The sequence below is a fragment of the Schistocerca americana genome, chromosome 1 (genome assembly GCF_021461395.2).
Source record: "Schistocerca americana isolate TAMUIC-IGC-003095 chromosome 1, iqSchAmer2.1, whole genome shotgun sequence".
NCBI lineage: Eukaryota > Metazoa > Arthropoda > Insecta > Orthoptera > Acrididae > Schistocerca > Schistocerca americana.
The window spans coordinates 385903460-385930311 of record NC_060119.1 but is presented as its reverse complement, the minus strand read 5'-3'; the positions used below and the strand labels follow the sequence as shown (position 1 = coordinate 385930311).

Genomic DNA, 26852 nt, shown 5'->3' with positions numbered 1-26852 from the left:
AGGGGGTCCCACAGATTCTCCATTGGGTTTAAGTTCGGAGGGTTTGCTGGCCAGGGGAGTATGATGAATCCATCTTGGCGGTCTTCGAACCATGCACATCAACTGCAACATTGTGCCAAAGAAAAACAAACTGCAGTAGATGACATTCCGCCAATGAAACTGTGGTAGAAGACACTGTGCTGAGGAAAAACAAACTGCATGTAGGGGTGGACATGGTCCCCAAGTATAGATGCATACTTGTATTGATCCATCGTGCCTTCCAGACTAACAAGATCATCCAGGGATGTCCTCTAGCCTGAGCCCTTTTGATGATTGTTGCAGGGTGTTTACTTTCAGACATTTCACAGCATACATGCCAGTAGCCATCTGTGCTATGGGGCATAAAACATGATTCATTTGAAAAAGCCAGTTGTCACCATTCAATGGACATACAGCTGTGGTATTAGTGCACAAACTCCAGCCTTCATTGCTCCTGAACAGCAGTCAGTATGTGTACATGAACCACGTGCTTGCTTCAGAGACCCATATGCAACAATGTTCACTCAATGGTCATTGCGGAGACAATGTTGGTAGCCCCTTGCTTCATCTGGGCAATCAGTTGCCCAACAGCTTCATGTCTATTTGCCCACATACACCTCTGCAGCCATCATTCACCCCAGTCACCTATGGCCTGTGGTGCACCACAGTTGCCTCAGCAGCAGTTTTGGATAGCGCCATTTTGCTTCAGACGGTATATACTTCAAGCACAGTGGCACGAAAACGGTTCACGAACTGAGCCATTTCGAAATGCTTCCACTAGAGCCCTGCAACTGCCTACCCTATGCACATGGCTCACATGCACCTGCGGTGTGCGAGTAAGAGCACTAATACGCTTTGCAAACATTGGTGGATGTTGCCAAAGATTACTACGCGGATTTCCTGCACCTGCACCCACTTGTACATAGGCTGTGAATTTACAGTGTGCGCACGTGCAATGCACTTCTGTTAACTCCACACTTGGGCAAAATTTATGTGAATGACAAATATTGTATAGAGATATAAATTGCTATTCATTATTTGTGAATAACAAAAATTGTTTGAAATATTACTCACTTACACGAATAAAAACAATTAGAAATCATCTGTGGATAAAAAGTGTTAAGGATAATACCTGCAGATGAATTTGGAATCCAATTGCATTTATAGCGCCAATTCTTTGTCATTTATTGAACAAATGTACCTTTTGTTCCTTTTAAATTAGTTTTCAGAACAACTCTTTTATTTGAAACATTCCACCATTTATTTGATTTACAAAGATTTACCATTGTGAGACTAAAGAAAATACATTCTACACATGGAATGCATTCCTGGATTGGTCTTTAATCATGACTTCAATGTACGAGTTTCAGCTCATAATGTCTTCAGCAAATATGGAGAATTTTACTTCACTTCTCAAATCACATTCCTAATAAAATCTTCTTTTTATGTCTTAATGTTATTTGAAACTCGTGACCAGATTTCTTTGACATTTCTTTGGCTACTATATGTCTGAATTGTTTAAGCCTCCCTTGGTCACAGCCACAAATGGAGGTGAACTACTTCCTTTTAAATCATGAGAATGTCTCTGTAACAATAAATGCACTCAGTATATAGAGAGAAAAAAGTCTTACAATCATCATTTGACACTTCCATGACACGCAAGTTGCAAGCATGCTGCAATATTACGAACTCTTTTATACACAAAATTTTTAAGGCTTTCGTGGCCACTTGTTGACAAACTGCCTATTGGCTTCTGTCTTGGGTTCTTCGGCCACATTCATCTGATGATTTTGTTGACGTTTCACCAGCACGAGTGGCTGGCATTGTCAAAGATTCACCCTCCATTGCCAGTGGTGAACTGGAGCCGAGCTCGTGGTCACAGACTATATGTATCTGGCGCACCAACGTCTGAGGGCTTCTCCGTCATAATTTCCGGTGTGTTTCTCCAGGTAGCAAGAGGACAAACGCACTGGAAATGACCGCGGAGAAGCCCTTGGACGTTGGTCAACCAGGTATATACAGTCTGCGGCCGCGAGCTCGGCTCCAGTTCACCACTGGCAATGGAGGGTGAAGCTTTGACAATGCCAGCCACTCATGCTGGCGAAACATCAGCAACATCATCAGATGAGCGTCGGCTGAAGTACCCGAGACAGAAGCCAATAGGCAGTTTGTCTCTTTTATATACTCACACCCAATGTCTCTTCTGAAATTTTTGAATCTCAAAACTCTATATAATTGCACAGACGGATGTCGAAATGAAAGCTATTCCATATTCTAATGGCACGCTCACTCAGAATTAATCCTGAAACACTCTGGTTGATTCTGGATATTGAGCAGCATTCCATAAACTATCAGGAGACTTAATATCAAAAGTCTGGAGATGTTAATCAATAAGAACCACTAGGTTCTTGCTTGGATCACTCATTCTGTAGCACTACAACAACAAACTGCATAATTATACTAAGGAGACACATATTCAATAGTGTTAGCAGTCTAAGAAAGGAGTTTTTGTCTGCAGCATTCTCATCACTGGCTGCTTACACAGAGTTCTTGCACCATGTTAGCAGTGAGATGGGGAGACGTATTATCTGGTGCACAGAGAAATGTAAGGGGCTGTAATGTTCTAGGCAGGCCTTCTGCATCAGCCAATATAAAATTGAAGTGATGTAGCCCGCATACTGGGCCTCTGCGACAGCCACTTATGAGCAGGCTGTCTCATGGAGAACTTATGTGGCTGCCTTCAATGTCTGTGCACTTGTCAAAGTAACCAGACATTCCCTGAATCCTGAAACAAATTTCATGATGACTTTCAATAACTTGTAGGACTTGGGGAAATTTCCATTTTGAAGGGACATACAATAGGTCTTAAAATTTTCACTCATTGTTTTCTAGCATGTTAGCTTGTAAAACACAGCATGCATTTATTGCAGCAATTGCAAATTCATCTCAAACATCCATTGGGTGATGAAAAATTTTCTGTTCTCCATTTATTTATCAGTGTGTATTCTATAAATTGCTTAGTCTGAGACAGTCAGTTTTTAAAGGTCCTCTTATTGTTTGTTGAACTCCTTCCTCCATAAGCATGCATTAAATTTTCAGATATACCAAATGCCTCACCCGCGACAATGACGCATGGTGTTGGTACTCTGTTGTTTGATATGGGGCTTTTCTCCGATATTTGTAAATTTTTACTAATGAGAGTTTTGTGCAAAACTGTGGAAAAATAGATGAGTCACTATATTTCCTATGTACATGAAGTTATAAACCACAGTGTATAAAGCAAATAAAATGATGGAAAAATAAATTTTACAATTATAGTAAAGTACATCAGATATGAGAAAAAAGGCATAACATATTCCACATCCATCTCACTCAGCTTATCGGTCATGACTGACTGTCAGCTGGCTGACTAAATTGGCTGCTTAACATTGGGGCTGCCTAGTGCTTTACGGCCCAAACCACTGAGCCTGACTGCCGATAAGTATTTTTATGTTTTATTTGTTACACTGCAAATCAAGTAAAGCAGTGCTCAACTTGATGGGTGGTTTCAGCACTGCAGTGACTTATTAGGTGTGGTTATGTGCCCTTGACTTCCTCCCACCTATGAACAGATACAGCCAGTTAAAGGGGGACCTACATTTCAACACATACCCCAAAATATGGTGCAACTTGCCATGGGGTTACTGCCATTGTTGTTGCTGTATTGAAGTTCATTCAATATTTTGTTATCACTTTAATTTTTGTTACACTGTGGTGACTCTCACGTGTGCAGTGCATACCTTCCCCTTAGAAAACATGGAAAATCGGCAGCTAATAAAGAAATTCTAATTCTAAATTCATTCCAACACTTGCTAGACCCATTAGTGTGGCTATGTTGTGTTGAAGCTGTATAGGTAGCATCTGTGTTTCCTTATACCTGCTTGGTAGGGCCAAACGGCTGTTGCCCATCACTCCATGCGTGAGAATTGCTTTATACCAAGTGAGTCAACTGGCAGCCTCGAGCACTATTCAGGCTGATTTGCCATGTGGCTCCTGTTCTGCAGCTGTGACTGTAGCTGTATAGGTAGAAGCTATGTTTCCTTATACCTGCTTTGTAAGGACACATGGCTGTTTGCTGTCAGTCCATGAGTGAGCATTGCATGATACCAAGTGAGTGAACTCCAGTCGCATGCCTCCGCGTGCACATTGAATGTCTGCTTGTGTCTGTATGTGTGGATGGATATGTGCGTGTGTGCGAGTGTATACCTGTCCTTTTTTCCCCCTAAGGTAAGTCTTTCCGCTCCCGGGATTGGAATGACTCCTTACCCTCTCCCTTAAAACCCACTTCCTTTCGTCTTCCCCTCTCCTTCCCTCTTTCCTGATGAGGCAACTGTTTGTTGCGAAAGCTTGAATTTTGTTTGTGTGTCTATCGACCTGCCAGCGCTTTTGTTCGGTAAGTCACCTCATCTTTGTTTTTATATATAATTAATAGAGCGTAATGTAGACGAGTAATGTAGACGAGTGCTATTCACGTACATTTGCCATGCAGCTGCTGCTCTCTAGCTTCCACCCTTGGCCAGAAAGTCAGTGATTATGACCCTTCAGATGTGAGATAAATAATTTGGTTTCCACATTACGACTGCACTGTTTTCCGTGGCCCCCTCCCCCCACCATACTTTATATAACTTCCGCTGCTAATGCTGCCACCTGCCATCTGTGAGTCATCATTGCACGCTGATGTAAAACATAGGTGGAGGACACCTTAATGTGACTGGACTGCACAGGATTACACTGTTTTCCGCATCCCCTTGACATGCTTTATATAACTTCCACTGCTAATGCTGCCACCTGTCATCTGTAAGGCGTTACTGCACGCTGACATCAAGCATAGGTGGTCGACACAGTAATGTTAGTGGAGCATGTATTTGTGGGTTATAATATTATGTAGTTACAGCTAATAATGAATAGATTCAATACATTTCCAAAATAAACACGGTCAACAACTGAAGTGCTTTTATCTCTATAGGGAGCAGAAGCTACATAAATATCAAGTCAGTGTGTGACAAGACAAGTCTGAAATAAAGCAACTACCAAATACATGATGTCACATTGCTAGTGTTACTGATGGTGTATTAAAATGTTGCTAAGCTTTGTTACCTTGTTAATCACTGACAAAACTTAGCTGAATATTGAAACTGGCATCTCGAGGGCGGGGAGGGAGGGGGGGGGGTGCTCATGTGCCTCAGGTATTTTATGTGACATCTGTATTCGCAAAACATTCCCGCAGTGTTGTGACTTCTGATAAAATATCAGCTGCTGTTGGGAGTGAGAGTTTTCATCATACAGTTTTGATGCATTTGATCCTAATGGTATACTTTTGATGTCATGAAACAATTGCTGGAGATAATGACACCTTGTGTATGTATTTAAAAAAAAAAGTGAGAATGTTAAAAAATTATTGAGTGTATCTGTGACTCTTATTTTTCCTAATAACAGCTTTACAGCAATGTATCTATTACCTGTATACCACATTTTATTTCTACATAAACATCGCTAGCTGGTGAAGAAATTATTTCACATTACAATGGGAGCTGATGGGGTCTCTATTCTCTCGCATATTAAAAAGTAGTTGTTGAGTAAATAACTAATGAAGCAAATGTAATGGAGTTTACCAGTTAACATAAGTTAACAAACAAAATATTTGTTACCCCCTTGAAAAGACCACTTTGTGAGCCTCCTGCACTGACATAAGGCATGGCAGTGAGGTCGTATGTATAAGCCAGCCAGTTGTATGGAATCAGGACCACAAGATGAATTGACAAGGAGACATGACAGACTGTCAGGAAGAAGCTAACATGTTTGATTGTGCCCATGACCATTGCCAGATTTGTTGGTGTATCAATGCAGTTGTACAACATGTTTACAATGAATGGTCTACAATTAACAGCATTCTAGCTGACAGGTACTGGAGACGAGACACACAGTAAAAGCTGCTGTCAGTGATGTAGGCCCATGTCAACTATTTTCTGGGTTAACATTGTGAAGGGAAAAGCATGCAATGGACTTTTTGAGTCGAGTACATCACAAGAGGTCATTATTAAGAGAATTGTGTAAAGTTGCATATATTCAATGAGCCAAACAACACAGAAACTGAGTAGTGGCTGACTACAGGCTTGTAATGTTGACTGAGAAGTCAGGATTTCACCTTTGCAAGAGATGAAAGGTGTTGAGTGCACTAACAGCTTAAAGAAGCATTTAATCCACTGCATGCTGTGAGTGTAGTTCAGGCCAGAAATAGTTCTGTGATTTTCTGTGGGTATTTTTCATGCCACGACTTGGGCCAATTCACTCAGGTTACCATGAACAAGAACTGAATTGTTTATTTCAATATTCTTGTCAACTGAGTGTTGCCTTTTCTTCTACATCTTCTGATCACCACCACCTTCTGTAACCCAAAGTTGATTTAGTAACATGAATCTTCAAGCTTTACTAGTGGATGTGTTGTAAATAGTCTTCATGGTTTTGCCACTGGATGACATTGTGCGAATTCTAAAATATTTATTAATTCTGAAGTAAGTTAATAATTTGGGTAGCTGGTTAATTCAGAGAGAAGTAGCAATGGTAGAATTTGAATATACAGTTTTCATAATACTCATCTTTTATTCTTCTTCTTTGTTGTAAATTGTAGGCTCATAGTCCATTCTAAAATGTAACTTTTTATACTGGTCTAGAGGAAGCTCAGCTTCATTTTGTTGAATAATATGAACACTGGTGAACTTTCTGGTGTTGAACACAAATATTTTCAGTCATTTCACTTCACAATACAAATCAACATCAACCAAATGCTAACACAGCACATATAACTTGTACTCCATCCTCGCACTTCAAACTCATACTACTAACTACCCAAAGACAATGATTTACATCTAACAGCATGTAGCAAGGAAAATACTATCATATGTCGATCTATTTGTGCAAAATATCTTTGAAACATACAGTTCAAACATAAAATAATTGTTTATCATTGCTTATCTTTTTAAGAAGTCCATAATCATCAATGTATTACATTAAGTGGTTACATTATATTAATATTTATACATTTTTGTATAGCTATATGGTAGAGGATTTCTGGATTTTGAGTCTTCAACTTGAGAATCAGTTATTTTATACAATCCAAGATTGGTTAGAATCAAACAATGGAAAATCCAGGATGGAATGTAACAATATTACGAAAAGGAAAGTTGCTACTCACCATATAGCGGAGATGCTGAGTTGCGGACAGGCACAATGAAAAGACTGTCACAAATAAAGCTTTCGGCCAGTAAGGCCTTCATCAACAACAGATGACAGAGATACATACACACACACTCATGCAAATCCAACTCACTCACACATGACTGTAGTCTCAGGCAACACAGTCGTGTGTATGTGTGTGTGTGTGTGTGTGTGTGTGTGTGTGTGTGTCTGTGTGTGTGTAACTATACTCCCACAACAAAGATTCCAACGCCCATTTCTGATTATCAGTTACTCTTTTTGCTTCCGAAACCTTAGTTATTTAAATTCTGTATCTAATTCTGGAATATCTTTGACTATAAATCTACTATCTTTTAAAAATTGTATACTATTTATTTTATCGTCCTCATAAGATATAACTGACTTCATAAAATTAGTACAAATACAATCTCCATCAGATGCATTGATAATCAACTTCTGTCCTCCCCAGACAGAACCTGCATTCACACTAACCATCCATGACATGCTGAGGATAAGATCCTCACCAAGATCCTGAATTATTAAACATATACGTGTGTAAAAGTTACTCCCTAAATTGTAAAACTATTAAAGCCTGCCTTTTAACCACTTTATTATGTCTCCCAGTTGCACCTTTCATCTGTACTAAAATTACAGTCCTCATTATGTTTTACTTTTTTACTTAAGGATTCAGACACTCCTGAAATTTGGCTGCCTGTGTCAACATGACACCTGCCTTCCCATGATCCTATTCTGAGTTTAATGAACAGACAAGAAACATCAGTACATTTATCAGTCTTAATACCCTCATATGACAGGTCATCTTCTCTCTCTTCAGAACTAAAGCCACCAAAATCAGTATTGTTCTTACCATTTTCATTGCCTTGGCACAGTTTCATTAAATTAGCACAGGCATCACTATCACTGTCACTAAGAATTTTATCAATCCTTGCACACTTACTTACTTTATGTAGATCAACAACATGGTACTTATCTGTAAGTTGTTTTACAATAACATATTTAATTTTATGCCACCAGTCTGGATATAAAGTTAAATACAGATTTTTTTCACAATTCTAAAGCTTTCATCTTTCTCAATAGCACCTCTATTTAGCCACATATTATATAAAAAAGATTCATTCTCACTCATAACGTTAAGCATCTTACTGTGAATTTCATAACTGGTAATTGAACTAGTATGATTATCTATACATACTAATGTCCCTTAATCCTTTAACAGTGTCCTTGGGTACCTCTACAGTATCATAACCACAATTACACATTTCCTTATAATTACCTAATGCCTGTATATTCATCATCACTTACCCTTAATTTATTATATTCAATAATACCACAAACATCTTCAATATTACCACACAAATAACCAACATCTTAATTCCCTATTTCATTACTGTTTACATACTTACTTTCACTCAACTTTCTGTTCATTAACAAAATATTCACTTTTTTCCTCACCCGGTTCTTCCATTAATTTCTGAATTCCAAAATCTTCACAAAAATCAGTTCCTTCAGCATTTAACAAATGAAACATCTCAATCCAGTTATAGAATTCTGATAAATTAAATTCTCCTGTATCTTCTTTTCTAATTTCTATGTGCTCACTTACCTTATTCATGTGTTTTGCCCTTCCTGGTGAGCATACCTCTTTCTCAACAGATTAAACAGCATAGTACATATCTTCAAGATAGATCCTGTTCACTTCACTAGAGTGTTTTTCTTGTGTGTCAGTATTTATGTAATTTCTGGTCCATTTGTTATTTGTTTCATGGGCCCCAACTTATGGACTAACAATAGGACCCAAGCTAGTTTTTTGTTTCCTGAATTAATACCCCATCCTGTTTCCTTGTATTTTTATTATCCTTTCTATTCCAATTTCTGTTCCAACTATTGCCATGTTGCTCCTCAGGGTAAAAGTTGTTACCATTTACCATACTATGTCCCTTCTGTTGATAATTGTTACCATTGTAGTTACTATGTTTGCTCCAGTTGTGATTATCACTGTGGCAATTTTGATAACTACCACTTTCAAAATGTGTGTGCCTATTGTGGCTGTATTTCCCTGCTTTTTCCAAAACTCTAATTTATCTACATATTTCAAAAACTGGTCTATTGTGTCATCTGGCTCATAGACTAGGACCCACTGTGCTACAACTGGTTAGCTCTTTTTTTTATAGCATCTATCTGAATGAGTTCATTGAACAGTTTGCTCAAATAAGCTAATTTTTTAAGTTGATTTTTGCAAAACTGTTTCGTGCTAATACGTCCATCCCTGTAATTTGGTCCACTGAGAAACTCGCTTTTTATTCTATTTTGTTCTGTCCCTGACCAAAATCTATCTAAAAATCCTTTCTCTCAAAATCTGCATAGTTGTGTCATCCTAAGTATACTGATTAGCCCAACTTAGTGCTTCACCTTCCAGAAACTTCTTAACAAACTTGATTTTCATAACATCAGTCATATTAAACACAAAATTATCTCTGAAATGCTGCGGAAAATCTACAGGATGTAAACTATCTTCACCTGAGAAGTTTTTTACTGGAATGTTGCACACACATGGCACCAACATTGTTTATAAGATTTCTATTAACTACTTCATTGTACAATTCTTTAACCTTTTTGCATGGAACGTAAACACTACTTTCTAGGGTGCTGATTTTGTTGTTACAAAATAATACACTTTCTGTGAGTTTGCTGTCTGGTGTCTTCAATATGTTCAATGAAACTGCTTTCAGCAAGTAGCAGTTTAGTATAAACATTAGCTTCCAAAGCTGAAACTCAACTACATAGATTTTTTTTCAACAGTACTTATTTCCTCTTACACTTTTTTGAATTAATTTTTTTCCTACCTTCAGCGACCTCATTTTTGACATTTTTGACTTTCAGTGCTAAATTTAATTTCAATTTCTACCAAGCATTGGAAAATCCAGGATATTAAAATGTAACAATAAAATGAAAGGAAAGTTGCCACTCACCATACAGCAGAGATGCTGAGTTGCAGATAGGCACAACAAAAATACTATCACAAACAAGCTTTCGGCCAACAAGGCCTTTGTTGAAAATAGATGACACACACACACACACACACACACACACACACACACACACAAAACTCTTTCACACGCACATACACACACATAACTGCACTCTCTGGCAGCTGAAGCCAGACATTTATACAGTTTCAAATAGCTATATGGTAGCGGATTTCTGGGTTTTGAGTCTTCGTCTTGGGAATCGGTCATTTCATATAATCCAAGGTCGATTAATACATTTATCTCTCCATAACCAGTTTCATTACAATCTTCACGACGAGCAGCCTGTGGACACTTCCATCTTCCAACAACACAACAGCTGTGTTCTCAGGGCTGCACATATACACTCAATCACCCTATGCCAAGCTCATCCAAGAATTTCGTCCGGCGGGCGCGCCCGCACCCCGCGGGCGCAAGGCAGTGTAGTTCAGCGCCCCGTTCACGACCGTGTGTCGCTAGTGTCGGCATAAGAGCTGCAGAGCGAATGAGACCACACAACACTGTGCTGCCCTGGACTGTCCCGCAGTCAGATCCAACGTAAACAAAGTAACAGAGGAAGCGCACCTCTGTAAAAGAGGTCGATGATCGGTAAAACAAGCAAACCATCTACTGTTTAGGTAACAACTAGGTTTCGTGTGGCAGAATTACTACGCAAAGCTTTAGAAAACAATATCCAAAACAAGAATCGAAGAACATCTTAGTTGTTTTCTGACCCACAGGATCATTCTATTAGTACTGCACATGTACACTCGTCATTTATGTACAATAGGCATCTTCTGAAAAATATATCAGTTTCTTAAATGAACTAGAGTCATAAATATTCTATTTTAGAAATAATTTTATGTAAGGGATATAGTCTCATTCATACTGTTTTACTTCGGGGTACATGTTTTTGTATCCCTTTTCAGAGTTTAGAAATCGGATCCTTAGTTTGGTGTTTTGTATGTAATAATTTTAACTGCCCATGTTTGAATAATTATTAAAAAATAGAATTAAGGTTATAAAGTTCTTTAATTCTTACAATCAACATTCTTAAAGAAGGCAATTACGTACGAAGCGCGTGTACAGCGGCATGGCGAGGCTCGGCTCGGCCACTGCGACAACAAACGAATTCGCCCGGGGCACTGGCCGCAGGCGATCGCGGGCGCTAGCGCCCCAGGGGCACAGTTTGGACGAGCCTGCCCTATGCACCTCAACTGGTCTTCTAAAGCACCTGATCATAACCCCACAGAAAATGTCTGGCACTATTTGTAACAGTGAGTGAAGCATAGCATACAACATCTCTACAAATTGGTAGCTCTACAGAATCTAGTCATGTGAGTTTCAGCTGGATATGGCATACCTGATCTCTTTACCTGGACTGTCTTCTTTGCCAAACTGAATAAATTATCAAGTATAGAACAATGCTACATGGTATTAATGTGATGTCTCTTGGGGCTTTATAATTTTTTGTCCAATGTGCTTGGATGAAAATACTGAAACAACACATCTGTGAAGCAGCTGCTTAAATGGCAGTGACCAAAATCCAATAAAAAAGAAAATGTGTGCTTGTAATGAAATTCTTAAAACAGCTATCATCCACACGTTTTCCAATAATACCAACAGAAAAAAGGGAGCTAGCTGCATGTTCATTCTAACAGCATGCATCATTTAATGTCTATGACAGACAAAGTTACTCACTGGAGACAGTTCCATGCACAAAAAATAAATAAAATTTTTCAGTTCTTAGCTCAGTGTGTACTAACTTAATGAACTAAATGAAACAGTTTTCTGATAACTGTATCCTTCAATCATATTTTTCAGTAAGATTAAAAACAACTTACCCTTTCTGACAGACTTGCAAAACCTTTCTTGGGATGAAATGTTCTTGTATCATACACATAAAATTTTGATTCAAGAGTTGTAGCTACGAGTTTATTCATTGGAATATCTTTTCGGTCAAATTCAAGACCACAAACCTGAAAAAAGAGTTTTGATTTGAAAATTCCACAGAAAATAAGTTATTAAAAACTGTTGACTAAAAGGTAAAAAGAAAAGAAGAATGGTTCCATGTCATAATCATCCCAGTTTCCCTCTTGGATCTTAAAGCTATGTTTGCAGTGAGCTCATTAGCACAACTCAGAATAGTTTAGACAACATTAGCAGCTAGAATTTCCAAAATTGATTTGATTCAGTGAAATCTAAATTAGAGAAGCCAGTTTGAAAACAATTCCTAAAAAATAAAAACACTCTGATTTTCCCTTTCTACACAGTTGCTTCATTTCAAAGTCACAAAAAGCAACAACACATAATCAGCATACAAATTAGGAAAACATATTTAGTATTCAGAATGAGATTTTCGCTCTGCAGCGGAGTGTGCGCTGGTATGAAACTTCCTGGCAGATTAAAACTGTGTGCCGGACCGAGACTCGAACTCGGGACCTTTGCCTTTCGCGGGCAAGTGCTCTACCAACTGAGCTACCCAAGCACGACTCATGCCCCATCCTCACAGCTTTACTTCTGCCAGTACCTCGTCTCCTACCTTCCAAACCTTACAGAAGCTCTCCTGCGAACCTTGCAGAACTAGCAATCCTGAAAGAAAGGATATTGCGGAGACATGGCTTAGCCACAGCCTGGGGGATGTTTCCAGAACGAGATTTTCACTCTGCAGTGGAGTGTGCGCTAATATGAAACTTCCCGGCACATTAAAACTGTGTGGCGGACCGAGACTCGAACTCGGGACCTTTGCCTTTGGCGGGCAAGTGCTCTACCAACTGAGCTACCAAAGCACGACTCACGGCCCATGAGCACTTGCTCGCGAAAGGCAAAGGTCCCGAGTTTGAGTCTTGGTCCGGCACACAGTTTTAATCTGCCACGAAGTTTCATATCAGCGCACACTCCGCTGCAGAGTGAAAATCTCATTCTGGAAACATCCCCCAGGCTGTGGCTAAGCCATGTCTCTGCAATATCCTTTCTTTCAGGAATGCTAGTTCTGCAAACTTCGCAGGAGAGCTTCTGTAAGGTTTGGAAGGTACGAGACGAGGTACTGGAAGAAGTAAAGCTGTGAGGATGGGGCATGAGTCATGCTTGGGTAGCTCAGTTAGTAGAGCACTTGCCTGCGAAAGGCAAATGTCCCGAGTTCGAGTCTCGGTCCGGCACACAGTTTTAATCTTCCAGGAAGTTTCATATTTAGTATTGGTTATTTATAAGCTGATGGAAAATTGGATTGGCAGTGGAACAAAAATATGTAACTGGGGATAGATTATGGATATTTTTCTTAAAAATGTAAGTGTTCTTAAGTGACAATTTTTACTTTAAAATTTGTTTCTTTCACTCTAGTCTATGATCACTAATACTGTCTTTAGACTATCGATTTCAAATTGTCCTGACCATCCTCAGAGGCTCAAAATAGAGGAACCAAATAAAACTAATTTACAGTCTACATCTTATGTTCTTCTTCTTCATCATCATCATAATCATTGTTTCAAGGATTAGGCTATTGCCTGTTCTGAACTCACACACAAAATCATTCCCCACTGTTTTCCCATCTGGCTTGTTCTTCATGATCTTCTGGGGAATTCGATGACGTGGGATTTTCACGAGGTGTTTTGTCTAATGTTCATGATACTGTTGGATAATTTCATTCTTTCAAACATTGGGCCATAAAGTATAAAAAGAGCTCACCATGAAATTATTAAAAGAGATGGCGGTTCCTGTTGTATCCTGTGGAAGTGAAAGCTCGGTTTCCACAAAGAATAACAAGAAAACAAAATTTGGACAGCACAAATGAGGTTCCTGAGGAGGACAAAGGGTTGTACAAGAAGAGAATTAGTCTACATCTTGCAAATAGCAAATTATGATACAACTAAAGCTATTAATTTCACAAATATAAAATACATGAGTTTAAAAATGCGACAAAACATACCTGCATAAAACATGTACTATTATTATAAAGTCAGAGTGGCATCATCAAGGGATGCAAACAGAGTTAGCTAAGCATTGTCAAATAAAACTAATATTATGATGAAAATACGCCACAATGCCAACAGTCATAATGTGAATGGCACTACTGTTCGCAGCAATTTGAGGTGCAGCGGGAGCAAAAAAAATATGTTTGTGATGCAAATGCATCATGTATCATTACTGTAAATGTATCTGACAAAAATGCAATTAAGAAACAACATACAATTAGGTAAAAACTATTTTGGAATTATAAGATGTTCTAAAAACTTTTACAGCAATAAAATGACATACATAAAAAACACAAGTGAATTTTTCTTTTAAATTATTAAAAACCTGGCAGATAGACAGGAAAGAAGAATATGAATCTGGAAGTAAAAAGCAGTGATAGCATGGTTAAGTCTAAGAAGATGGTTAATAAGAAGAGGAACCTGAAAAGATACAAGAAATCAAGGCGATGTGGAAGGAATATTTTGAAGAGCTACTTAACGCAAATTGAAATATGGAAGAGGAAGATGAGGAGCCTGGGTATGGGAGCTGTGGGGACACAGAGGGCATCAAGATTGACCTAACCTAGGCAGAAGAATTTGTAGTGAGGGTATCTTCCAGGATGTAGAACATGTCAGGAAAGCCACAATACACAATAGATATTTACTAAGAAAAACAAATATGCTACCGTACCTTCCACAGATGTCAAGTGCAATGGCCCTAATAGATGTGGAATAAATAAAAAAAGTCTTTAAACATATCTTTATTTAAAAAGTAATAAATAACTAGTCACAAAGCCTGTAAATGTTCAATAACACTGAGGAGAATATGATCACTCATAGCTTATTGTAACCAACCATCATCAAACAGAATAATCATTTTATTGCACAAATTTATATCAACAGTATCATTCTACTGAATTTTTATACAAAAGTCAGACTGTACAAATACTCACATAATTTGACATTATAAGTAATTCATATACATCAGTTGATTCTACAAGAAATTCATCAGCGGGGTATGAGTAGTTGGCCACCAATAAATACTTCACTCTTCCCTTAAACTGAACGTTATTAGTAGTTATACTTTTTATGGTTGCTAGCAAGTTATTGAAAATGTGTGTTTCTGATTAATGGAAACATTTCTGGACCAAAGTAAGTGACTTTAAATCTTTATAGATATGATTCTTATTTCTAGTATTGATTCCAAGAACTGAGCGGTTGGTTTGAAAAAGAGATATATTTTTAATGAAAAAATTCATTAAGGAATAAATATTTTGGAAAACAATAGTTCATACCCCAGTTCCATAAATAGGCCTCTTCAGCTCACATCAGTGGCGGATACATATGGGAACTCGCCCCCCCCCCCCCTCTCCCCCCACCCCCACCCCGTGGGACCAAATGCACTGCCACCTGTGCCACCCTCACAAGTCAGCCCACACGCTATTCGTTCATTTCTTTTGTCAGTTGACTTGACTGAAGCGAGTTATTGAGTACGTGTACTTTCCTATGTAGCATGCACGTCCATGTCATCATATTTTATACATTTCTGTCTGGCACATAGATAGCTAACACATACCTATGAGAAAAGTTGCAGCCAGTCTAGTGATCTTGATACGTTATTCTGTCTGGAATATGTTTGAGAAAAGTCGCGATTATTCTACTGTTTTCTTGTACAGAGAACTTCCGATACATAGTGTTATAAATATGGACTATTCGCCGAATAGGAAGGTAGTTTACATTCAGAAACAGAAATATTAAGACTGAAGACTGAATAAGTAAATAATCAACTTGTCAGGAAGAATAGGTGCTTGGAATTCATCATTTAAGGAAGAGAACCAAATTGTAATTTTTTATGTCATCAGATGGCACTGTCTTTTATATGTGTATAATCAGTTTAAATAAAACTTTCTTAAACTTTGCATGCGACTTGATTATTTTTTATTACGGTAAAAGTAAAGGTAGTTCTGGATATCTTTAGTGCCCCCTCCTCGAGGTTTTTCTGTATCCGCCACTGGCTCACACCAGAAATAATTCTTATTAAACATTTCTGTACTCTGAAAACTTTAGTTCAGCTTGATGAATTACTTAAAAATAATCCTGCATGACACTATAGACTGAATGTAATCATAGTTTGCCAGCTTTTATATTTTTATATCATCTACAACTCATAACATTCATACTGCAAATGGAGATGTGTTTTGGCACTACAACAGTTCTTTGGTATGTTCCTCCCAGTCGAATTTATCATCAGGCTGTAATCTTATGAATTAAATACTGTCAACTTCTTCTATCGCATTGTTGACCTATTTTGGGCATATATACTGGTGAGAACCTTTTACAAGTTCTAAACTTATGTAATGAGTTTTTTCAAGTTTAGTGACAAAGAACTGGCTAGGAACCATTTATTAATGTCCATAAAAATTTCATTAATCAATTTTTCTAAGATCATACTTGATTTGGTATTTATTGCAATGTTTGTGTCATCTGCAAACAAAACAAACTTGGCCTCTGGTAATTTTAAAGATGAAAGGTCACTGATACACACAAAAAAAGTAAGAGCTCTAAGATGGAAACTTGTGGGACATCACTTGTAATTAGACCCCAGCCCAATGATGCATCATAGCTCAGTACATGCCTCTTTCCTAATGATAACCTTTGTTTTCTGTGAGAGAGATAGAGGATTTGAACCATTTTGCAGAATTTCCTGTTACACCATAATATCCTAATTTATTTAAAAGGATGCTGTAATTTATAAAGTCAAATGCCTTTGACAGATCACAAAATGTACCAGTAGCCTGTAATTTATTGTCTAATGAATTAACTACTGTACATTCTTGCTATATGTGTAGGTAGCCTTCTCAAAGTCAGAACCCTTTAGAAATCTGTTTTTTTTGACAATATATTAATTGCTGTCAGATGGATAGAAGCCAATTGTATATTACCTTTTCTAAATTTTTTGAGAATGCTGGCAAAAGTGAACCTGGGTGGAAAATACCAGTATTTCTTTATCTCCTTTCTTAAACAAAGGCTTAACCTTAGCATATTTAAGACATTCAGGAAATGTTCCACTAAAAATTTACAGGTAACTTAATATGTTATTAAACTCAGAGGCACACTCTTTAATCAATTTTGTTGACTTTTGTCATAACCACTAGAACTTTTTGAGTTTAAACATTTTATAGTGGACATTATTTCTACAGGTGTAGTGAGGGTCATATTCAGTTACTGAAGTTATTTGTAATTACTGGTCAGAGATATTCCACGCCATCTTCTCCTGAACTTGACAACCCCACCTTTTCAGTAACAGATATGAAATGATTGTTAAAATGTTTTGCAATGCCGCACACATCTGTTACTAATGTATTACCTATTCTTAATGCTACCTGCTCTTCTTCATATCTGCTTCTGCCAGTCTCCTCCTCCACTACATCCCATTCTGTCTGGTTATTTGATGTGATTACCTTTTCCTCATAATGCATTTGCTCTGAAGGCCATATTACTGTCTTTAATAACTTGAAGTATGCCTTGTAATGAGCAACAGAATCAACATCAGAGTTGTTTCTGACTGACAAATACAGTTTCAATTTTGATTCAAAAGATACCTTTATTCTTTGAGTAATTCATGGATTCTTTGTAGATTTTGGTTTAATCTGAGTTAATTTTGGGAGAAATTGTATTCAAGCAAAGTAAGGACTTTATTAATAAAAGTGAGGTATTTTTCATTTATGGTTTTAGCGATTTGTACATCACTCCAGTTCATATCTTTGAGGAGTGTCCTAAAATAATTAATTTCTGGCTTACTGATTACCATCTTGAATTCAGATTTAGTAGATTTTATATCTTGTTCATATTACTTGAATTTGACGAAAGTGATAGCTCCTCTACAGAGTCCGAAAGTTCTATTCATAAACCGTCCATGACAGCAGGGGTGTCAAAGTGGTCTCATGTTTCAACAAGAGATGTTAGTTGTTCTGAATCTGAGGAATCAGAAAGTGATAGTGAAACGCCTATGAAGAAAGCACGTCTTCGTGATATATTTGACTGGTAAGAAAATGACTTTCAGCCAGTTAATCATGTATTTGATGATACGCTGTCGGGACACGTGTGTCAAATAGGGAATGAGTCAAGTACTCTGTCAGTTTTCATGTTATTCTTTACACAAGAACTGATGAAATATATAGCTGATGAAACGAATCGGTTTAATTTATTCAACAAGGAGAATACTCCCGAATCAGTGCATTCTCGAATCTCAAAGTGGAAAGATACTGGATATGAAGAAATGTATTGTTTCATAGCTGTTTGTCTTCTGATGCCTCGCATGAAAAAACTGAAAATTAGCAAATACTGGACCAGAAATGTTCTTCTAAATACGCCAATTTTTAGTGAACTCATGTCAAGAGACCGCTTTTTGTTACTTATGAGAATGTTACATTTCAGTGACAACTCTGCCAATACTGGAGCAGACAGATTATTCAAAATTAGGAACATTGTCAATAAAGTTCGTACAGCTTTCCGTTGTGCATTTAATCCACATTAGAAACTCTGCATTGATGAAAGTTTGTTATTATTCAAAGGAAGGTTATCTTTCAGAGAATTCATTCCCTCGAAACGGAGTAGATTCAGTATAAAAACATTTGTGTTATGTGATTGTAAGACTGGCTATGTCTTGGATTTCATTGTTTACACAGGGGCATCAACAGAAACTGAGTTCCACAATTTGGGGAAAAGTGGTGACATAGTGGCTACACTTATGAAGTTCTATTTAGAACGTGGACATACCCTCTACGTCGATAACTGGTACTCAATCCCAGACTTGTTTGCCTGGCTTCACAGTCACGAACGCATGTGGTACTATCCATAAGAACAGACGCAACATGCCGAAACTTCAGAAGAAACTGGAACGTGGACATATTTAATTTATGTGTACTGACACAATGCATGCTATAAAGTGGTGTGACAAAAGGGAAGTGTGGATGTTGACCACATGTAACACCACAGAAAAGGTTGACACAGGAAAGATTGACAGGAATACTGGAGAAAAAATTAAGAAACCACAAAGCATTGTAGATTATAACTTGAATATGGGAGCAGTTGACCGTTCTGATATGCTGCTTAGCTCTGTCGGATGTATACGGAAAACAATGAAGTGGTATAAAAAGTTCTTTCAGATCTGTGTGTTTTAAATGCTCATGTCCTACACAGATCACTAACTTGTCGTAAAATGACGATAGCAGAGTTTCATCTGTCACTGGTAAGGAAACTTACAGAAACGTATGCGTTAGAGCACAGAAAAGCTGGCAGAGGAAGGTGTTCTGATGATAACCCTCTAAGATTTGTGGGAAGGCATTTTCCACACATTATAACAAGTGAGCAATCCAAGAAAAGTGTGCTAATGCGTAGATGCATTGTTTGCTGGAAACTAAAAGTGCGTCGAGAAAGCAGGTACGAATATAAAACTTGCAAGGTACCACTGTGTGTCGTACCCTGTTTTGAAAAATACCACACAAAACAGAATTACTAATTGCAGCATAGAACAAATACAATAATGTTATTAGAAAAAAACTTCGAAAACGAAAAAAATATATAAAAAGGGAAAAACAAAATAAAAATGTTTTTAACTTCGCCACTGCCGGTCCACAGCCTGGATCAAAAAGAAGGATGGGAAACATATTCACAACGTGTAAAAGTAACGCCTAAATTTACAGTTCATGACTTTGAATTTTCTCTATAAGTGAATTTAATGTGCTAACAGAAAGACAGAGATTTCACAGCTTTCAAATGTTGGAAAATCTGTTTAATACTTATGTGCACCAATCACAAGTATTGTACAAATTTCGCCAAAGAAATGAAATTACGCATAATCGGGTAATTGCAAAGTGTAACAAATATTCAGGCAATTCAGCGATACTAACCGTAGGCCATGTGAAATTTCTTATCACACCAGAATACGAATTTAACAACGTGAAGTAAAATTGTTCTTACCATTGCTCACAGTAAATTCCGATGTTGTAGTGTGATATGAAAGATGATCTGTATGTCTCTTTCTCCTATAAACGACATAATACGAAGTTGTGAACAACGAAAATAACATACAGTAATCTATAATCTATGGTTTATTTTATTCGTTCTTGAGTTAGTACGGTGAGGAATGCATAGATAAATGCAGACATTATAAATGGGTATCCAAGAAAGAACAACAAACTATTGATGTAAAGCTAACGAATCACATCGCTTTCGGCATAATCTACAAAAATAGTGCAAGAAAACTACAAGCAAGATATCATTATTGGTGACGGAAAATAGTTTTACCAGACAGTTTGAGTCTGTAGTAATTCACCTGCAGGGGAACTACGTAGTGAGAGCATTTACGAGTATTCTGTATCAGCCGTGAGGGGACACAATATTTCGCGTGGAGTCGCAGTCACTGCAGAAATATTCAGCACAGGGCGGGTGGGGTAGCAAGGGTCGCTCCGCCCCAGATGGCAGCTCGAGGGTCAGGCACATTAGTGCAGGAATACGGATGACAGTGCAGGCCGCAGCACCTCAGCGTGCCAAGCGGATCGTGCACCTCCAGCAGTCAAAGGGTTAAGGTCAACTCTGAACTCATTTAGGATGTTCAGCAGGACCTTCCGGTCTATGGAGTCGTATGCCTTCTTGAACTTCACAAAGAGTGACACGTAGTGTTTGGACCTTAGAGTATAATATCTGATGATTGTTTTGAGGTTGTAGATCTGTTCAGCTTTTGAGTGACTTTTTATGAAGCCCCCCCCCCCCCCCCCCCCCTCCTCCCTTGGTGTTCATCTATATGATGTGTGACTTGGCTTCTAAATGCTCCAGAATGGCGAGTGAGAGAATGTTATAGGTTACAGGTAGCAAGGATATTCCTCGGTAGTTGTTAATGTCCTTCATGCTGCCTTTCTTGTGCAAGGGATGGATCAGGACCATTTTCCAATCTTCAGGCAATGTTTCCTCATTCCAAATTTTTTCTATTTGTTTTTATAAGATTTCAAGTGATTCCTTTGGGGCATATTTCTACAGTTCTGCTACAACTGAGTCTTCTCCAGGTGTTTTGTTGTTTTTGAGACGGGCAATGTGGCACTTGATTTCATCTTTGTCAGGTGGTCTGGACTCTGGGCACTTGAGCAGTGGTTCTTTGGTCTCCGTGGGGTTTGGCGGTTTATTACAGTTCAGTAGGTCTCAAAAGTAGTCTGCTAGAATCTGACAATTTTCTTCATTTGAAGCCACCAGTGTACCGTCCTTGCACTGAAAGCATAGTGACAGTGGTTTGTAACTGATCAGTTTGCGTTTGAAGGCTCTGTAGTACTCTCTGGTTTCATTCTTCCTAAAATTTTGTTCCATCTCTTCAATGAGTGATTTTTCATACTTATGTTTCTCAGTTCTGATGCCCTGGCTGTTTGGGCAATGTTGGATTTTATAGGTTTCCCAGTCAGTTTCCAATTTAGTTCAGTAGTATTGTTTCCATGTGGTGAGCCTTTCCATGAGGACTGACTTGCATGTGTCATTCCACCAGGCATGCCTTTTGCTTCTTTCGATTTCTGCAACTTCTTTGGCAGCCTCCATAGGGCACTCTTTGGTGTTATTGAAGTCACAGTTTGCCTTTTCTTGGAACTCCATGACCCTTTGTCGAAGTTTATCATTGTCAAAGCGTATAATTTTTTTGGTCGCCTTTCTGGTGCATACGGGTATAGGTTTGAATATAATTATGGACATGTAATGATCTGAAGCTACATTTATGTTTTTCTTTACTTTGACAATCATAATTTCAGGGATGTTCCTCCTGGAGATCACGACATGGTCTATTTGGAACTCGCTGATGGTTTGGACGGGAGATCGCCAAGTGGTCTGCTTTCTGGGCAGATGGCGAAAATGAGTCGACATTACCTGCAGGTTGTGATTTTCACAGATAGATGCAAATCTTTTGCCATGTTGGTTGGCTTTCTATGGGCAGGGTAATTTCCTATCATTTTCTGGTATTTGCGTTCTTGGTCAAGTTGAACATTGCAATCACACACGGAGTTTCACATGGAGTTTGGGAATTTTAGATAGTCTTTCATCCAGTAGGTCCCAGAAGTTATCCACTTCTTCTGGGTCAGATCTGTCTTCATCATTTGTAGGGGTACACACGTTTGCTAGGGAGTAGATTTTGTTTGCACATTTGACTGTCAGTATGGATAATCTGTCACTCACTGGTTCAAAGTTTGTGACTGATTTAAGGATGCTTTACATATATGCTTCATTTTGTTCCACTGCTCATGTCACCCCATTTTTTGACTCTCTGTGTTTGTAATGTATTCATTAGCTATCTAATCTTTCTGATTGACTGGCAAAATGTTTTATCATTTTCTGGATAAGATGTATTGCGGTGAATGAGGGGCCCTCAGGCAGGTGTGTTCATTCAGTCAGAACTTGCCTATGCTATATCCTGATGGCTGTACCAACATTGATCACCAATTACCTGCTCCTCTCTTAACTTTTGCTCACTTAACTTTTTTTCAGTAGTCATTTTATCATTTTTATGTATTTTTGTTAGCTCATTAAATGTGATACTTGGATAAAAATTATTACTCTTTATCTGAAGATACCGCAATAGTGTTTCAGACTCACATGTGGTCACTTACCTCTTTCCTTAATAATGATTTTTTAAAATTAATATTATTTGCATTTTTAATTGATTTATTTTTATTACTGTAAAAACTTATAACACTTTGTAACTCCAGAACTCCTTTTACCTAATTGTATGTTTAATACTCCCACCAGCAGTCATGCACATGGATGCAGATTAGCTGTCATGGATTATGTAGCAAAGAAGTGAAGGAAGCTGCCACAGAAGGCACATGCAGAGCACCATATGGGCAGAACTGCACACACAGATATTTACTTGCTGGCGGTGATAGGACAAGCCAGTAGATTCTTACGATGAGATTGACTAACATGGACTTGGCTTTCATACTGTACTGTGCTCTTTGTTCCACGCACTAGTTGTTTCAGCCATTCGCATATGTTGCATTTTATGCTTTTCTCTATCCCATTCTTAATGCAGTGTTCGGGCTCTCTGCCCCAAGTAGACTGACCTGCACATCAACTATTTCCTTTTCAAGATTTGAGCTCCCTTGCTTCCAGCTCGAGGACTCACCAACCGCTAGAGCAGTGACACTTGTGCTGAAAGGGTAGTTTCGCGGTATTATCACGCCTGTGCAGAAACAAAAGTGATAATGAAGGATGTTCTTCTGGATACGAAACTTTTTTTCCCCACAGTTGATATTTGTGGCCACCATGGACCCACTATTTTTGCAATGCTGGCAGGAACATTTGTACTTCCCGAAGCAGCAGCAACAACAACAACAACAGGAGCAGATGCAGGAGATGCTCAAGCAGAATTCAGAATTGATCCACTATGATGCTGTGCTGGTGGCTGGCCAAGGCCTGCAATATGCCTTCTCCCCTGCCAACCCCCCTCACCACACCATTCACTAGTTTCAGTGAGTCTACAACAAAGATGGGAAAACTATCTTCTTCAGTTCTTGCTGCACTTGCATGCTGATAAGGGCAGATTGTTATTGTCCAGAAGTGTTGGGTTGTATACATGGTGCAAAATTTGAAGTCATCTGATGAGCCTGAGTAACTTAACTTTGATGAACTCTCTCAGCTGGTCATGCAGTGTCTTGGACTCAACCCTTGTGTTGGCAGCCTGACTGCTGTTTAATCAATGCCACAAGCATTACAGGCAGTCACATATGAATATGATCACTGATCTGCGAGGCCTCTCGTGAAAGTGTTGGTTTCAGTTTCCCAAATGTTCTGTCTCATATGCAGACTCGCTAATTAGGGACGCGATCATCCGATTAGAAACTGATCTAGGTCCAAACTAAGCCATTGACCTTCTCTGACCCGACCCTTCTTTATCTGAAGTTGCCGATATCGGTGAATCGCGTAAATTTATGTACTTCAATACACAATGTGAAAAACCCTCAGTGACCTTGCCTTTGGCTAAGACACTATGTGATAATTCCATTGATGATTTGAGTGTGTAAATGTCACAGCGCTGTCCATCTTCATCTGTGGAAAACTCAGTGGGTCAAAGTAAGTCAAAAAAAAATCATGATCCCCACTCTAGACTTTTTCAGGCTCTTGATTTTGCTCTCCTTCTGCATCTGTTTCTGTTCAATAGGCAAGTCAGTGGTCTTGTCCCAGTTGCAGTTTGGTGCATATTAGACAGGACTGCCTGTACGCAGATACCATGTATGGGGTATGCTGAGAAGCAGGCCCTCTTAGTATACGTTTGTGACAATCTGTATGCACAAGATGGCCCAGTGTTCTTCCTAGACTTGGGGGTTGTCTCCGATGCCTCACAAGCATCACCCCAGTGTATTCTGATAATGTTGATTGTTGATGGGTGACTGACTGAGTTTCAGGTAGACATGAGGGCAACAGTCAGCCTTCTTCCTCTTCCTTTTTTTTCCCAGTCTTCTGACTGATTTGACGTGGGCACCATGAATCTCTCTCCAGTGGTGCCAACCTTTTCATCCCAGAGTAGCATCTGCAGGTTACATCCTCAAGTATTTGCTGGCTGTATTCCAATTCCTAATTTTCAATATTCTTCTGCACCCCACATCTCAAATACTTCGACTCTCTTCCATTCCAGTTTTTGCACACTCCATGTTTCATTACCATACAATGCTGTGCTCCAGTTGTCCATTCTCAGAAATTTCTTCCTCAAATTAAGGGCTATGTTTGATACTAGTAGACTTCTCCTGGCCAATCCCCTTTTTGCCAGTTATTCTGCTTTTTACGTCCTCCTTGCTCCATCCATCATGGGTTAATTTGCTGCTTAGGTGGCAGAATTTCTTATCTTTATGTACTTTGTAATTACCAATCCTAATGTTAAGTTTCTCACTGTTCTCATTTCTGTTACTTCTAATTACTTTTGTCTTTCTCTGATTTACTTTAAATCCATATTCATTACTCATTACACTGTTTGTTCCATTCAGCACGTTCTGTAATTCTTCTTCACTTTCACTGAGGATAGCAATGTCATTAGTGAATCTTATCATTGATATCCTTTTACCTTGAATTTTAATTCCACTCTTGTTTAATTCTACTCTTGTTTAATTCCACTCTTGAACCTTTCTCTTATTTCCATCATTGCTTCTTCGATGTACAGATTGTACATGGGGGAAAAGTTACATCCCTGTCTTCCATCTTTTTAATCTGAGCACTTTGTTCTTGGTCAATCACTCTTATTGTTCCCTCTTGGCTCTTGTACATATTGTATATTACCTGTCTTTCTCTATAGCTGACCCCTATTATTCTCAGTTTTGAATATCGTGCACTATCTGATATTGTCGAACACTTTATCCAGGTCAACAAATCCTATGAGCTTATCTTGATTTTTCTTTAGTGTTTCTTCCATTATCAACCAGAACATCAGAATTGCCTCTCTAGTGCCTTTACCTTTCCTAAAACGAAACTGATCATCATCTAACACACCCTCAATTCTCTTTTCCATTCTTATGTATATTACTCTTGCCAGCATCTTGAATCCACGAGCTATAAGGCTGATTGTGCAATAATTCTCATGCTTGTTGGCTCTTGGAATCTCCGGAATTGTGTGGATGGTGTTTTTCCAAAACTCTGATGCTATATCGCCAGTCTCATACATTTTACACACTAAAATGAATAGCCATTTTGTTGCCATTCCTCCCATTTATTTTAGAAATTCTGATGGACTGTAGTCTACCCCATCTGCCTTATTCAATCTTATCTTCCAAAGCTCTTTTAAATTCTGATTCTAATACTGGATTCACTGTATCTCCTATATCAATTCTTGTTTCTTCTTCTACCTCATCATCAGACAAGACTTCCCCCTCATAGAGGTCTTGAATGTACTCTTTCCCCAATCTGCTCTTTCTCTGCATTTAACAGTGGAATTCCCACTGCATTCTTAATGCTACTACTCTTGCTTTTAACTTCACCAAAAGTTGTTTTGACTTCTCTGTATGCTGAGTCAGTCCCTCTGACAACCATTTCTTTTTCAAATTGATCACATTTTGCATGCAACAATTTTGCCTTACCTTCCCTGCGCTCCCTACTTATTTCATTCCTAATGACTTATATTTCTGTATTCCTGAACTTCCCTGAACATTTTTGTACTAACTTCTTTCATCGATCAGCTGAAGTATTTTTTCTGTTACCCGTTGTTCTTTCGCAGCTACCTTACTTGTACCTATGATTTTCTTTCCAACTTCTGTGATTAAACTTTTTTAGAGATGTTCATTCTTCTTTAACTGAACAGCCTACTGAGCTATTCCTTATCATAGTATCCATAACCTCAGAGCACTTCAAGGGTATCTTGTCATTCCTCACCACTTCCATGTTCCCCTTTGCACATAGATTCCCCCTGACTAATTTCCTAAATTTCAGCCTACTCTTCATCACTACTAAATTGTGGTCTGAGCCTGTATCCACTCCTGGGTATGTCTTAAAATCCAGCATCTGATTTCAGAATCTCTGCTTCTTGACCATTCTGTAATCTAACTGAAATCTTCCTGTATCGGCCAGCTTTTTCCAAGTATACCTCCTCCTCTTGTGACTCTTGAACAGAGTA

At 38.5% G+C, this 26852-nt stretch overlaps 1 protein-coding gene across 1 annotated transcript in view; it reads right to left on the bottom strand.

Moving 5' to 3' along the window:
- The window catches only part of LOC124601381 (dynein axonemal assembly factor 10), a 195175-nt gene that overhangs the window by 25285 nt on the left and 143038 nt on the right, over positions 1-26852 (bottom strand). The window contains exon 6 of the mRNA XM_047136240.1: positions 12122-12256. Within this exon, the coding sequence (XP_046992196.1) occupies positions 12122-12256 (135 nt within the window). The remainder of the gene's footprint in view (positions 1-12121; positions 12257-26852) is intronic.